Source organism: Chrysemys picta, chromosome 2 (genome assembly GCF_011386835.1).
Source record: "Chrysemys picta bellii isolate R12L10 chromosome 2, ASM1138683v2, whole genome shotgun sequence".
Classification (NCBI taxonomy): domain Eukaryota; kingdom Metazoa; phylum Chordata; order Testudines; family Emydidae; genus Chrysemys; species Chrysemys picta.
The window spans coordinates 126,899,227-126,912,281 of record NC_088792.1 but is presented as its reverse complement, the minus strand read 5'-3'; the positions used below and the strand labels follow the sequence as shown (position 1 = coordinate 126,912,281).

The window sequence follows — 13,055 nt, the reverse complement described above, 5'->3', positions numbered from 1 at the left end:
AATTACTGGGTGAAATTCCATGCCTAAGTTAGGTAGGAAGTCAGACTAGATGATTATAGTGGTCCCTGATGGCCCTTAAAAATAAAAGAGGATTAGCAACCTAAGTGAAGCCCATCTGACTCAAAGACGTTCTCAGGAGGCATTCCAAAGTTCTATAAGTTCCTCCACCCCATCCCTTCTCCCCACCACCAATACTCCCACAGCACGTGGGTCCATAGTGTCAAGAGTTTCTTTGCTTGCATTGTGTTAGGAGCACCATGTAAACAGCTGCACAGAAGAAGCCATTTGCTGAGCCCATCAACAAGCTTTGCTTATCCTACAAAATCCAGGAATAATTTTTCATCTTCTTGAGTGCCATCTACTGGCACCTTATTTATTTACATACAGATATAGAGCACTCTTATAAGGGTACATCTACACTACAGGGGGGGAGTCTATTTAAGATACGCAAATTCAGCTACGTGAATAGCGTAGCTGAATTCGACGTATCTCAGCCGACTTACCCCGTTGTGAGGACAGCGGCAAAATCGACTTCTGCCGCTTTCTGTCGGCGGCGCTTACTCCCACCTCCGCTGGTGGAGTAAGAGCGCCAATTCGGGGATCGATTGTCGCGTCCCGATGGGACGCGATAAATCGATCCCCGAGAGGTCGATTTCTACACGCCGATTCAGGCGGGTAGTATAGACCTAGCCTAAGAGACATAGCAAGAAAGGGACCGCCAAGAAAATGCCCTGCATCAGTCCTATTTTAAAGTTCTCTTCCCAAGCTACTTAAGCAATTCTCTCTCTATCACAGATGACAATTCCACTATCCTACCAGTCACTCTAGTTAGCAACCCTGAAGTTATCTTTGATTACCCTCCATTTTTCTCTCCTTGAAACTAGGCTTTCACCAAACCTTTCACTTTGCCATCTATAAATATTTCTGAAGTCCACCATTCTTCCTCCATGCCTACTGTTAAAACACTGGTTCACATCTTGTGACCGCCTCCTTTTTCACAAGATACAGTTTCCATGGGTGTATATTCTCTCCTTAAAGAAAAAAAAATTAACAGTGCCAACCATGAACAAAAAAATATATACACACAGTGTGTGTGCACACATATACACCCACAAAAATGGTAGCGTAGAAACAGAACCATAATCTTTTTCATATGATTTTTGGTGATGAAAAGTGCCTGACGGACAAGCTTAGAAACCAACGTTTTCCCAGAGATCAGGTACACACATGGAAGGTACCACTATAATTTTCCATGATACAGTTCAATCAATATGACTTAGCCCCACTAGGGGAATATCACTGGAGTGTAGCATGTTTAGTCCCCAATAATCCACAGGAAATTAATCAAGTTCCATAGCCCATTCAATCCTTAGTTCTTCCATTCAGAATGTCAGCAAGATGTCCTGTAATACCACCTGAGGCTATGAGGTTGTGGTGTTATAGACATCTGTCCACTTGAAACTGAACTACAGATCATCAGATGCATTTCTTAGAAACCACTACTGACTGGGTTGGATTTGAAATGTTAAACTAGAGTGGAGTGATGACAAAGGCCTCTTATTGCACAAGAGAATGTTCTCATTCATTGTATGGGAAGCAGAGCTGATCAGACTCATTTTGTAGTGGACTCACCTATATCATTAGCAAAAACAATATTCTTGTGCATCTCAGTACATATTAATTTATACTAGGAAGTTTAACCAGTATCCATATTTACCTGGAGTAGTCACAGTAAACCTCAAGTGTCTGTATATCTAGTAACAACCCACACCATGGGATCACACCGCAATATGGTAACTGTTTAAATTTGGAACATCCTGGGATATCCTCATCAACATGAAAATTCATCATGGTCTTCTTGGGGTTTATTAAAAAGCCATACTCAGGAATACCTGTCGCCAGAGTCCTAAATTAGATATAAATGATTAGCAAAAATATAATGTGTGATGCGTAATATAAGTGACATTAACCTATTAGCCTGCCACTTATCAAAAGCAAGTCCAAAATTGTTATGGGTATCTTCCAGGAAAAAGAATCCTGATTACTGTCCATTATATAAACTACTGCAAATGTTGAGAAATAATTTGAACACAAGGGAAGAAATCTCTGAGAATAAATACAGAAGAGGTGTTCCAAAATCAAAGGGTCACCAACTCTTTAGCTGAGCGAATGCTCCCAGAGATCCAAAAATTGAAGGCACTTAAGGCAAAACAAACCAATAAAAGGGTTAAGGAAATGATTAATGAAATGAAGAGTTTAATTCTTAGAGCAGAAAATGAGATAAAAACATTACGGATTATAAAAAAAAATCACAAATAAGATTACATAAATGATAAACAATCTTAACTCTGCCCCTGTTCACACCACAGACTTCATTGTAGCAGAAATATCAAGCTAATATATCTATTGCTAACAATTTAGAGGCAGATATTGGGTAGGGTATGGTGGGATAAACATATACTGTCAAATTTAAATTCACTTCTGCCGTTCCCCAAAAGGGAGAGAGAAAGAGTAAATGCAACCCTTTGACAGTATCAACTGACATAAATGGCTCCCTACTCTCCTGCTGTCAAAATCTACAACTGCTCCCCAACAGCTACAATGCAGTTATACATGCACTCAAGTTGCAATGGGGGAGATCTAGGTTGGATATTAAGAAACACTATTTCACTAGGAGGGTGGTGAGGCACTGGAATGGGTTACCTAGGGAGGTGGTGGAATCTCCATCCTTAGAGGTTTTTAAGGCCCGGCTTGACAAAGCCCTGGCTGGGATGATTTAGTGTTGGTCCTGCTTTGAGCAGGGGGTTGGTCCCTTCCAACCTTGAGATTCTATGATTTTATGAATAGTAACATCTGAAGGACACTGCAAGTTTTGAGTCAGAGTAAAATAAATTGAATTTAATATCAAATTAAACCCCATAAGGGACATTACATTGATTGAAGTATACTAGGCTTGAAAGAGTAATGAAGAGGAGAAGTCTTGGGATGGATAGTGCCACACAATTACAAGGTCCAGATACATAATTTCGGCCTAATGTGCCATAGGAGGTAGGTCTTGAGAGTGTTATTGTGCATGTATACACAGACAAGGGATACTGAGTGGTTCTTTTCCTCTTTGTTCCTCACTGTACACTCAGCTCTCACTAGCTCCAAGTAGCTGTAAGTATGCGACAGCGGCCACACCCTGGTAAACTGCCTCGGCATGCGGGCTAAACCTGGTGAGGGTAACCGGAAGTGTGAAAACTGACGGTGATTTAAGGATTGCCCTCCCAAGCATACAAAGACTGCTCTGGTAGCCAAGGCAGAAGAGACCATACAGTGGTCCAACAGCTTGAAAAGCAGTGCAACAATGCATTGTGGAAGGTAAAAGGCACGACGGGGCACTATAGAAGTCATGGCTATCCACTGCAGCTAAAGAATCCTCCAGTTGTAACCGCCTTTGTGCCACTGGGCCAAGCTTCAGCAGCTGAGAGAATGGGATTGTCCCAGTGCAATGATTCCCATTTTAATCAACCTCTCACACATGTCATTCATGCACATCTCTCTTCAAAAGTCCTGTAGCAATGGGGGAGTGGCAAGCAACAGGTGAAGATGATTACTGGCAGTCATAGCCACAAGCCTGCACACAGGCGGCCTGGGACATTGGCCGCCCATCACTGACCCAAGGGTAGTAAGGAAGCTTGGCAACACCCTAGGCGACAGGGCAGCCCTTTTTAGGATTGCACTGTGTTGTACCATGGGTACTGTGCTATATAATTGATTATGTTTTGACTATATACATTGTATGTATTATAAGAATTAAGGTATTAGAATAAATGAATAGGATAGTGGATACTAGTATTAGCCATTTTCTTTTTATTCATGTCTTGTAAGTCAGAGACAGGATCTTGTCTGTGTCTATGTTAATTAAATTAGAGGAATGTTGGAGGCCCAGGCCCCAATGTGGGAAAAGATAGTTACAAGATTTAGTAAGGTCTATTTTATGATGCCTTTCTTGTTCAACATAAAACACTGCTATTTGTTACCTTTGGGGAAAGTCTCTGCAAAGAACTGTTTGTGTGAATGAGAAATGTCTACATCAGGAAAAGATAAGGTGTGAAGGCCATTGCTGAAGACAGATGATCAAGGGAGGAGAGACTTAACGAGACTTATTGACGCCAGAGAACCATCAATGCGCATCCAGGATTGAGAAAGGGCAGATTGATGACCCTGAGGTGGAGGCTAGCACCCTTAAATACAAGATAATTAATTAAATCGAAACCAGGACAGGATGACCCTCCTGGAGGTGTTTTGGAATGAAAGAAGCCATGAAAAGATAACACCAATTAAGGAGTAACCGGTCATAAAATGACACAGCAAAATCCATAGACTTCAACAAAAAGAAAGAACTATAAGAACAGGGTGCTTTGCCATGGAACTTTGGGTTCATCTTGCCAACAACTCTAGGAGCATTGGACTGCGACCGACAGAGCCCGGCTCCCCTCTGCGACCAATCTGGCTGGCCACTAGATTGATCCAGACTCTGGACTGGTAACTATAACATCAACTGGTGGGACTGTGTGCATGGTGTGTGTGTGTGTGTGACTGAAAAGCATATGCTAACTGCTGTATTCTCAATAAATGTGGCATGCCTTCTCCCCTATAAAAGACCTCATGTGCTTTGTATAAGCATAACATTTTTGGTGGAGAATGCAAAGGTGAAGAATATGCTCTGTAATTGTTGAAAATACTGCTAAAAAGGTATACCATAAACTTAAAAGTGATCATTCAGGTGTGCACACCCCATCATAGAGATACCAGGCAGTAAAGAGGGAACCATTTGTGGTTAATATTGTCTTCACTGTTGATATTCTATGACCTGAAAATTTTGATGGTTAAAAGGTATACACGCCCTCAGTCGTAGCAGGGCTGAGAAATAGGAGAAAGGCTTAGCATTCCTCTCTCCACCCTGGGTTGCTGGGGAAAAATAATTGGAGGTGGGTATGCCCCCAATTGTAGTAGGGTCGGGCAGTAGGAGGACTTAGAGATCCTCGCTCCAACCCGAAATTGCCTCGGTGAATATACCCTCAGCCATAGCAAGACTGGGCACAAGAGGAGAACTTAGTGTTTCTCGCTCTGATTCTGGGAGGGATTTTTATGCTTGGTGTATGAACCCTCGGTGGTAATAGGTCGAGTGATAAAGAGGGAGGCTTAGCATCTCTCCCTCTGGCCCAGAACGGGTTAAATTTGTAAGCCCCGGCACTGGCACAGGCAATAGAGGTGAAAAAAGGGTTGTTGTAAGCCACGAACCAAGCACAGGCACACAGAATCTTAGAATGATTAGAAATATAAACCAACCAAAGACCTTAAATACAAAATGTTCAGACGAAAGGAGTCCCCTAAGGACGATGCTCAGGCGGAGCTGAAAAAGCTGCTGTGTGTACAAGAGATTACCCCCCCCCCCCCTTTTTTTTTTTTTTTTTTTTTTTTTTTTTTTTTTTTTTTTTACAAATTTTGCAGAAATTTGGCCATAGCTCATGGACGGAACAAGCAATAGCAGATGTCCACACCATAGCCAATTTGGAACACAAATTGACAAAATATTTGTTGATTCATAAACCTTCAATCCCAATAAAAAAGGATTCGGCTGCACTCTGTCTATTGTAGGAAGCCTGTAATGAGGTGTTTCTCCGGCTGGCAAACTGCCAAGCAGAAAATACTACACTGTGTGAAAAGCTCAGCGCGAGTGAACAAGACACAGATAAATGGAAAGTATTAACTACAGGGGTCCACGGACAATTGGACAGGCTTAAAGATACTGTACGGGAACTAAAAAGCAAGGGAGAAGGAATTACTGGAACAGGTAGAGGAAAAAAATAAAATATTAAAAAAAAACCCAAGTCCTACAGGGCATGGTGAAGAAATTAATGTTAGAACAAGGCTGAGCTCCTGCAAACCATAACCACTGCGAATCCATTATCAAGCAGCTTAAGCAGAAGCTAGGCTTCGAAACTTGCCAAGTTGCAGCAGTCACAGCAGGATAATAGGATCAAAACTTGCCCAAAGAAAGCCCGGACTGGGAGGAAAAAATATGGGACCCCAGGGAAACTTGGGAGGAAGATATATGGGATAGTCCGCAAGAATGTAGATATGATGAGCACACGCCCATAGCCCTGGTAGGGGCGATTCAACGCACCACGGTAACGACTCCCGGAGCGGGTGGGGGGAAGCACAATCATTACCACAGTTCCAGTATCAGCCACCGATTTAAAGGCGATTGCTGAACATTTGGGGACCCTGAAGCGAGACACCTTTTCTAGACGGTGTACCAACGCATTTTTACTTGCAGCAAGGGAGGGACTAACTACCTTGGAAGTCCACCGACTCATAGGGGTATGTGCGGCCTTGGAAATTAGAGGTTGGGAGTCACCAAGGACATAGGTATCCAGGGTCTAATGACAACATTTGGGGAACAGACAGGCAGGCATAATTTTATAGCACAAGTTGTGGCCTCCATCCAGGAGCCTAATGAGGACCCCAAGAATTATTTAAACCGATGGACTCTGATGCAAGTAATGGCTGGTCTGGTAGCAGTTGATAGTGCCACCCCGATAGATGAGCTAGCATTCATTGACCAGTCCTTAAGGGGTGGCGCTGCCTCTTTGGCCCCCTATTATTCTGGTAAACTTGCAGTTTGGCAGGATAACCACCCAGCTAACCTAGGGGAGCTAAGGGGATTGGTCCAACAAATAACTACTTACTCTGACCACAACCCACCATAAAGAAAGAAAGGATCTCGTATGTGGCGGCAATAGAACCAGCGGTTACATATATGAATGAAAGTGATACAAAAGGATTACTGGGACCTGGGGAGGATATGCTAGGGGTCGTTCCGGAGGGGATGGGGTCAGCAGGGGGATTGGGTATACCCAGATCTCTGGCAACATCAGGCCGACACCTCTAGGCAGAAGGATGAGGGGGAAGAGAGAGAGCTAACTGATAATGAGGTTTGCCAACTAGCCTGGTGAACCCTGATGCAGTACAGAGCCAACCGAGCTCAGTGGGATGGGGCACCCACACCTGACTTGGTTAGAGAAGCTACAAGATTACAAAATACCCACAAGGAAATAGCCTCCATAACCGCCAGTGCATCTCCACCATCAACACCACTACAGCTTCTCCCCGATGCATACCTCCGTCCCACAGATAAATAGAGGGGCCTGCTGAACAACGAACTTCCACTATCTGTAGGGGCACAAAAGTGGAAGTTCATAGAAAAGGTCCATTGGGACCCTGGAGGAAAATCACGCATGTATATTCAGCAGGGTAAGCATATCCCTACATTGTAACATAAGGGATGTCAGGATCACCAGAGCCAGGCGAGGAGCAGAATGCTGGACAGATGATAGAATGATTAGGTCAATACTGAATTTACATATTGTACTCACATGCCTGAAATGCCCCAAAACCATCAAGATGTCCCCTGATATTGCTAAATTAAACCATGCATCCTACCGAGACAAGCTACAAAGTGTACTAGAAACCAACCTTGTCTCATGGGAGGAATTCAGAGACAGTACAAAAAACTGCAACTGACATCCCCAGATGGAAGAAAAGGGCTCACTGTGACTGGTTTGATGAAAATGATAAGGAAATCATAGTACTCTTGAATGAAAAAGTGAGGCTTTCGAAAACAGGCAAAATGATACTCAGTCCGCCTGAAAGACAGATTCAAACATCTGCAAAGCAAGACACAAAGACTACTACGCTCAACACAAAATAAATGGTGGGAGAAGTTAGCAGAAGACATTCAAATGTATGCAGAAACAAATGAAACAAAGAAGTTCTTTGATTCCTTGAAGCTAGTCTATGGACCTTCAAAGGTGGGCACAGGTTCACTCATGAAGGCTGATGGCAGGAGAATCTTCAAAGACAAACATGGCATGGAACAGAGATGGGTTGAACACTTCAGCCAACCACTGAACAGGCCATCCTCAATTGAAACAAGTGTTATTACCCAGATACCTGAAGATGCCTGAACATTGACTTCGAAAAAAATGTTCTATGGAGAAAGCCCAGACTGGGAGGAAAAAATATGGGACCCCTGGGAAACTTGGGAGGAAGATATATGGGATAGTCCGCAAGAATGTAGATATGATGAGCACACGCCCATAGCCCTGGTAGCAGCGATTCAATGCACCACGGTAACGACTCCCGGAGCGGGTGGGGGAAAGCGCTACAAGGACAGCATCAAAAACAGCATACACTTTAATGCAATAAAACCGGATGATCTTGAAAAAGGTGTGTCAAATAGATCAGCATGGCGACATACAACACTCAGAGCTTTCCAAGCCTTTGAAGAGGACAGAAGTAATCGACTGTTAGCTGCAAGGGAATACTTAGCGTTGTATCCACCAGGTCCAACACCTAAAGTATGGTCCCTGCAGAAACCTATTGTGTCTGACAAAACCTCTCTGCCAAATCCAGGAGGTCTGAAACCAGCCATTACTAGGAAAGCACCATGTATTCCAATTATCTCTGGGAAAACAAGTTAGAACTTTACTCTACGTTACCCAAATTCCAGAACCATGATGATGACAAAGACAGACACTGGCATACTTTCCAAATTGCTACACTTTATCATCAAGATCATTAATCAAACTGAGGGTATGTCTACACTATGAAATTAGGTCGATTTTATAGAAGTTGATTTTTAGAAATTGATTTTATACAGTTGATTGCGTATGTCCCCACTAAGCACATTTAGTCGGCGGAGTGCATCCTCACTACCGTGGCTAGTATTGACTTACGGAGCGGTGCACTGTGGGTAGCTATCCCACAGTTCCTGCAGTCTCTGCTGCCCATTGGAATTCTGGGTTAAGCTTCCAATGCCTGATGGGGCAAAAACATTGTTGCGGGTGGTTTTGGGTACATGTCGTCAGTCGCCCCTCCCTCCGTGAAAGCAACGGCAGACAATCGTTTCGTGCCTTTTTTCCGTGCAGATGCCATACCACGGCAAGCATGGAGCCTGCTCAGCTCAGCTCACCATCACCACTGCTGTTGTGTCCTGGGTGCTGCTGTCAGCAGACGGTGCAGTAGGACTGCTAACCGTCGTCATTCACCGCTCTCCTGGCGCCATGAATCCACCTCACAGGTCCTCTTGTCGTTCTCTATAAATATCCATTCTCGTGGCATCTGTCATCAGCCACCACTTCCGCTGCAACTCTGCTCTCCTGCTCACCTGGTGCCATGAATCCACCTCGTAGGTCCTCTCGTCGTTTTGTATAAATATCTATTCTTGTGGCATCCGTCGTCAGCCACCGCTTCCGCTGCAACTCTGCTGTCCTGCAGACGCCATATCACAGCAAGCATGGAGCCCGCTCAGCTCACCGCTGCTCCTGTGAGCATTGTAAACACCTCGTGCATTATCCTGCAGTATGTGCAGAACCTGCAAAAGCAGGCGAGGCGGCGACGACAGCACGATCACGATAGTGATGAGGACATGGACACAGACTTCTCTCAAAGCACAGGCCCTGGCAATTTGGACATCATGGTGGTAATGGGGCAGGTTCCTGCCATGGAACGCCGATTCTGGGCCTGGGAAACAAGCACAGACTGGTGGGACTGTACAGTGTTGCAGGTCTGGGATGATTCCCAGTGGCTGCGAAACTTTCACATTCGTAAGGGCACTTTCATGGAACTTTGTGACTTGCTTTCCCCTGCCCTGAAGCGCAAAAATACCAAGATGAGAGCAGCCCTCACAGTTGAGAAGCGAGTGGCGATAGCCCTCTAGAGGTTTGCAATGCCAGACAGCTACAGGTCAGTCGGGAATCAATTTGGAGTGGGTAAATCTAGCGTGGGGGCTGCTGTGATCCAAGTAGCCAACGCAATCACCGAGCTGCTGCTATCAAGGGTAGTGACTCTGGGAAATGTGCAGGTCTTAGTGGATGGCTTTGCAGCAATGGGGTTATAATTAATTAATGGAGATATCCCATCTCCTAGAACTGGAAGGGACCTTGAAAGGTCATCAAGTCCAGCCCCCTGCCTTCACTAGCAGGACCAAGTACTGATTTTGCCCCAGATCCCCAAGTGGCCCCCTCAAGGATTGAACTTACAACCCTGGGTTTAGCAGGCTAATACTCGTGGTGGGGCGATAGACGGACTGGACCACCTTGGCAGCCAGTACATAAACCTCAAGGGGTACTTTTCAATGGTGCTGCAAGCACTGGTGGATCACAAGGGATGTTTCACTGACATCAAAGTGCGATGGCCGGGAAAGGCACATAACGCTCACACCTTTTGGTCTGTTTGAACAGCTGCGGGAAGGAACTTACTTCCCAGACCAGAAAATTACCATTGGGGATGTTGAAATGTCTATAGATATCCTTGGGGACCCAGCCTACCCCTTAATGCCATGTCTCATGAAGCCATACACAGGCATCCTGGACAGTAGTAAGGAGCAGTTCAACTATAGGCTGAGCAAGTGCAAAATGATGGTAGAATGTGCCTTTGGACGTTTAAAAGCTCAATGATGCAGTTTACTGACTCGGTTAGACCTCAGTGAAACCAATATTCCCATTGGTATTGCTGCTTGCTGTGTACTCCACAATATCTGTGAGAGTAAGGGGGAGACCGTTATGGCGGGGTGGGAGGTTGAGGCAAATCGCCTGGTGGCTGATTACGCGCAGCCAGACACCAGGGCAATTAGAAGAGCACAGCTGGGCACCCTGCGCATCAGAGAAGCTTTGAAAACCAGTTTCATGACTGGCCAGGCTATGGTGTGACAGCTCTCTTTGTTTCTCCTTGATGAAAACCTGCCCCCTTGGTTGACTCTACTTCCCTGTAAGCCAACCCATCTCCCCCGTCGATCACCACTTTCATAGGCAATAAAGTCATTATTGTTTCAAAATCATGCATTCTTTATTAATTCAACACACAAATAGGGGGAAAACTCGCAAGGTAGTCCGGGAGGGGTGGGTGAGGAGCAAAGCACCGGGTGGGGTGGTGGATGGAACTTGGGAAGGAGGGCAGGCGTTTATACAGGAGCTGCAAAGGCAGTCTGTGCTCCTGCTGCCTTTCCTGCAGCTCCACCAGACGCCTGCGCATGTCAGTTTGCTCCCCCATTAGCCTCAGCATTGCATCCTGCCACCTCTCACCGTGCTCCTCCCTCCTCTCATCGCGTTCATTTAACGCTTTACTAGACTCTGCCATTGTTTTCCTCCACGCATTCTGCTGAGCTCTTTCAGTGCGGAAGGACTGCATGAGCTCTGAGAACATGTCCTCGCGAGTGCATTTTTTTCACACTCTACTCCATGCTAGCCTCTGGGATGGAGATGATAGGGGGAGTGTAGACACATTTGCAGCTGCGGGAGGAAAAAAAGGGAGAGTAGTATTTTAAAAGATACATTTTAGAGAACAAAGGGAAGACTATTTCACACTGAATCAAGCGATTCACATTACATAGCACATGTGCTTTTGGTACAAGGTCGCATTTTGCCTCTTATATTGAGTGCCTGCTGGTTTGGTGTGAGACATCACACACGCTCGGCTCGGCAACAGAATTCGGTTTTCAGGCAGCCATGGTAAGGCAAAGGGTTTCGGCTTCTTCAACCTTCATAACATGCAAGAATGGTTTCAAACAGCAGCGCCCTCCTTTCCCATACCAAGCAAAGCCCATTGGGTTGGCCATTTAAAAGGAGGGGCTGCGGTTTTACGGTGAATGTGCTGCACATCCCAACCCCCACCACCACCACCCAATTCTCTGGGATGATTGGTTCACACACACACACACACACACCCCACCGCGTGGCTAGTATCAGGGAAGATCCCTGTCAGCCAAACGTGAACAAGTCAGCATGAACGGGCCTCCCCGCACCGCGTGGCTGATAGCGGGGATGATTTCTTTTCAGCCAAAAGCAAACAGCCCAGCAGGAGCGGGCACCTCTGAATGTCCCCTTAAACAAATTTCCCATATTTCAACCAGATGACCATGGATGATATCACTCTCCTGAGGCTAACACAGAGAGATAAAGAACGGATGTTGCTTGAATGCCACCAAAGCCTGGGCCCATTTGCTGCAATGCTTTGTTCTGCAGTGATTCCAGACTACTTGTTACTGGCTTGTGTCCTACCATGGAGGACGGAATAAGGTTGCCCTCCCCAGAAACCTTCTGCAAAAGCTTTTAGAATACCTCCAGGAGAGCTTCATGGACATGTCCCTGGAGGATTTCCACTCCATCCCCAGACACGTTAACAGACTTTTAACAGACTTTTCCAGTAGCTATACTGGCCACAAATGCATCCCAAGTCTTCAGGGCAAATTAATCATTAAACACGCTTGCTTTTAAACCCTGTATTATATTTACAAAGGTACACTCACCAGAGGTGCCTTCTCACTTCTTTTGTTTAAAGGTACATTCACCAGAGGTGTTTCATGGTCCAGGAGCCCGCCTTGGGAGGGTTGGGAGGGTATTGGCTCCAGGGTGATGAACAGTTCCTGGCTGCCGGGGAGAAAGGATTCTCCGCTTGCCTGCTGTGCACTATCCTCAACCTCCTCCCCATCTTCCTGATCCACAAAGTCCCTGTTGCGTGAGACTCTCCCCTTGCAGGTGTCCACAGACAGTGATGGGGTAGTGGTAGGGGCAACCTTAGAATTGCATGCAGCTCATCATAGAAGTGGCATGTATGGGGCTCTGACCAGGAGTGACTGTTTGCCTCCTTTGTTTTTTGATAGGCTTGCCTGAGCTCCTTAACTTTCATGCAGCACTGCTGTGTGTCCCTCTTGTAGCCTCTGTCCATCATGCCCTTGGAGATTTTGGCATATATATTGGCATTTCATCTTTTGGAACGGAGTTCTGCCTGCACGGATTCTTCTCCCCAAACAGCGATCAGATCCAGGACCTCCCGTTCGGTCCATGCTGGAGCTCTTTTGCGATTCTGGGACTGCATGGTCACCTGTGCTGATGAGCTCTGCATGGTCACCTGTGCTGATCAGCTCGCCACGCTGGCCAAACAGGAAATGAAATTCAAAAGTTCATGGGGCTTTTCCTGTCTACCTGGCCAGTGTATCTGAGTTG

General features: G+C 45.6%; 1 protein-coding gene across 24 annotated transcripts in view; it reads right to left on the bottom strand.

Annotated features, from left to right (window-relative positions):
• The window catches only part of TERT (telomerase reverse transcriptase), a 134,034-nt gene that overhangs the window by 48,089 nt on the left and 72,890 nt on the right, over positions 1 to 13,055 (bottom strand). For 12 of the 24 annotated variants that reach the window (XR_010598506.1, XR_010598505.1, XR_010598504.1 and 9 more), the window contains one exon: positions 1,718 to 1,906. The exons of 3 other annotated variants lie outside the window; for them this stretch is intronic. Coding sequence is in view for 8 of the 21 variants with exons in the window: in XM_024110237.3 (XP_023966005.1) it covers positions 1,718 to 1,906 (189 nt within the window). In the remaining 13 variants the exon portion in view is untranslated. Of the gene's footprint in view, positions 1 to 857; positions 1,032 to 1,717; positions 1,907 to 10,877; positions 12,983 to 13,055 lie in introns of those variants that run through there. 9 more of the 24 variants (XR_010598509.1, XR_010598510.1, XM_065584162.1 and 6 more) reach the window with 6 other exon arrangements.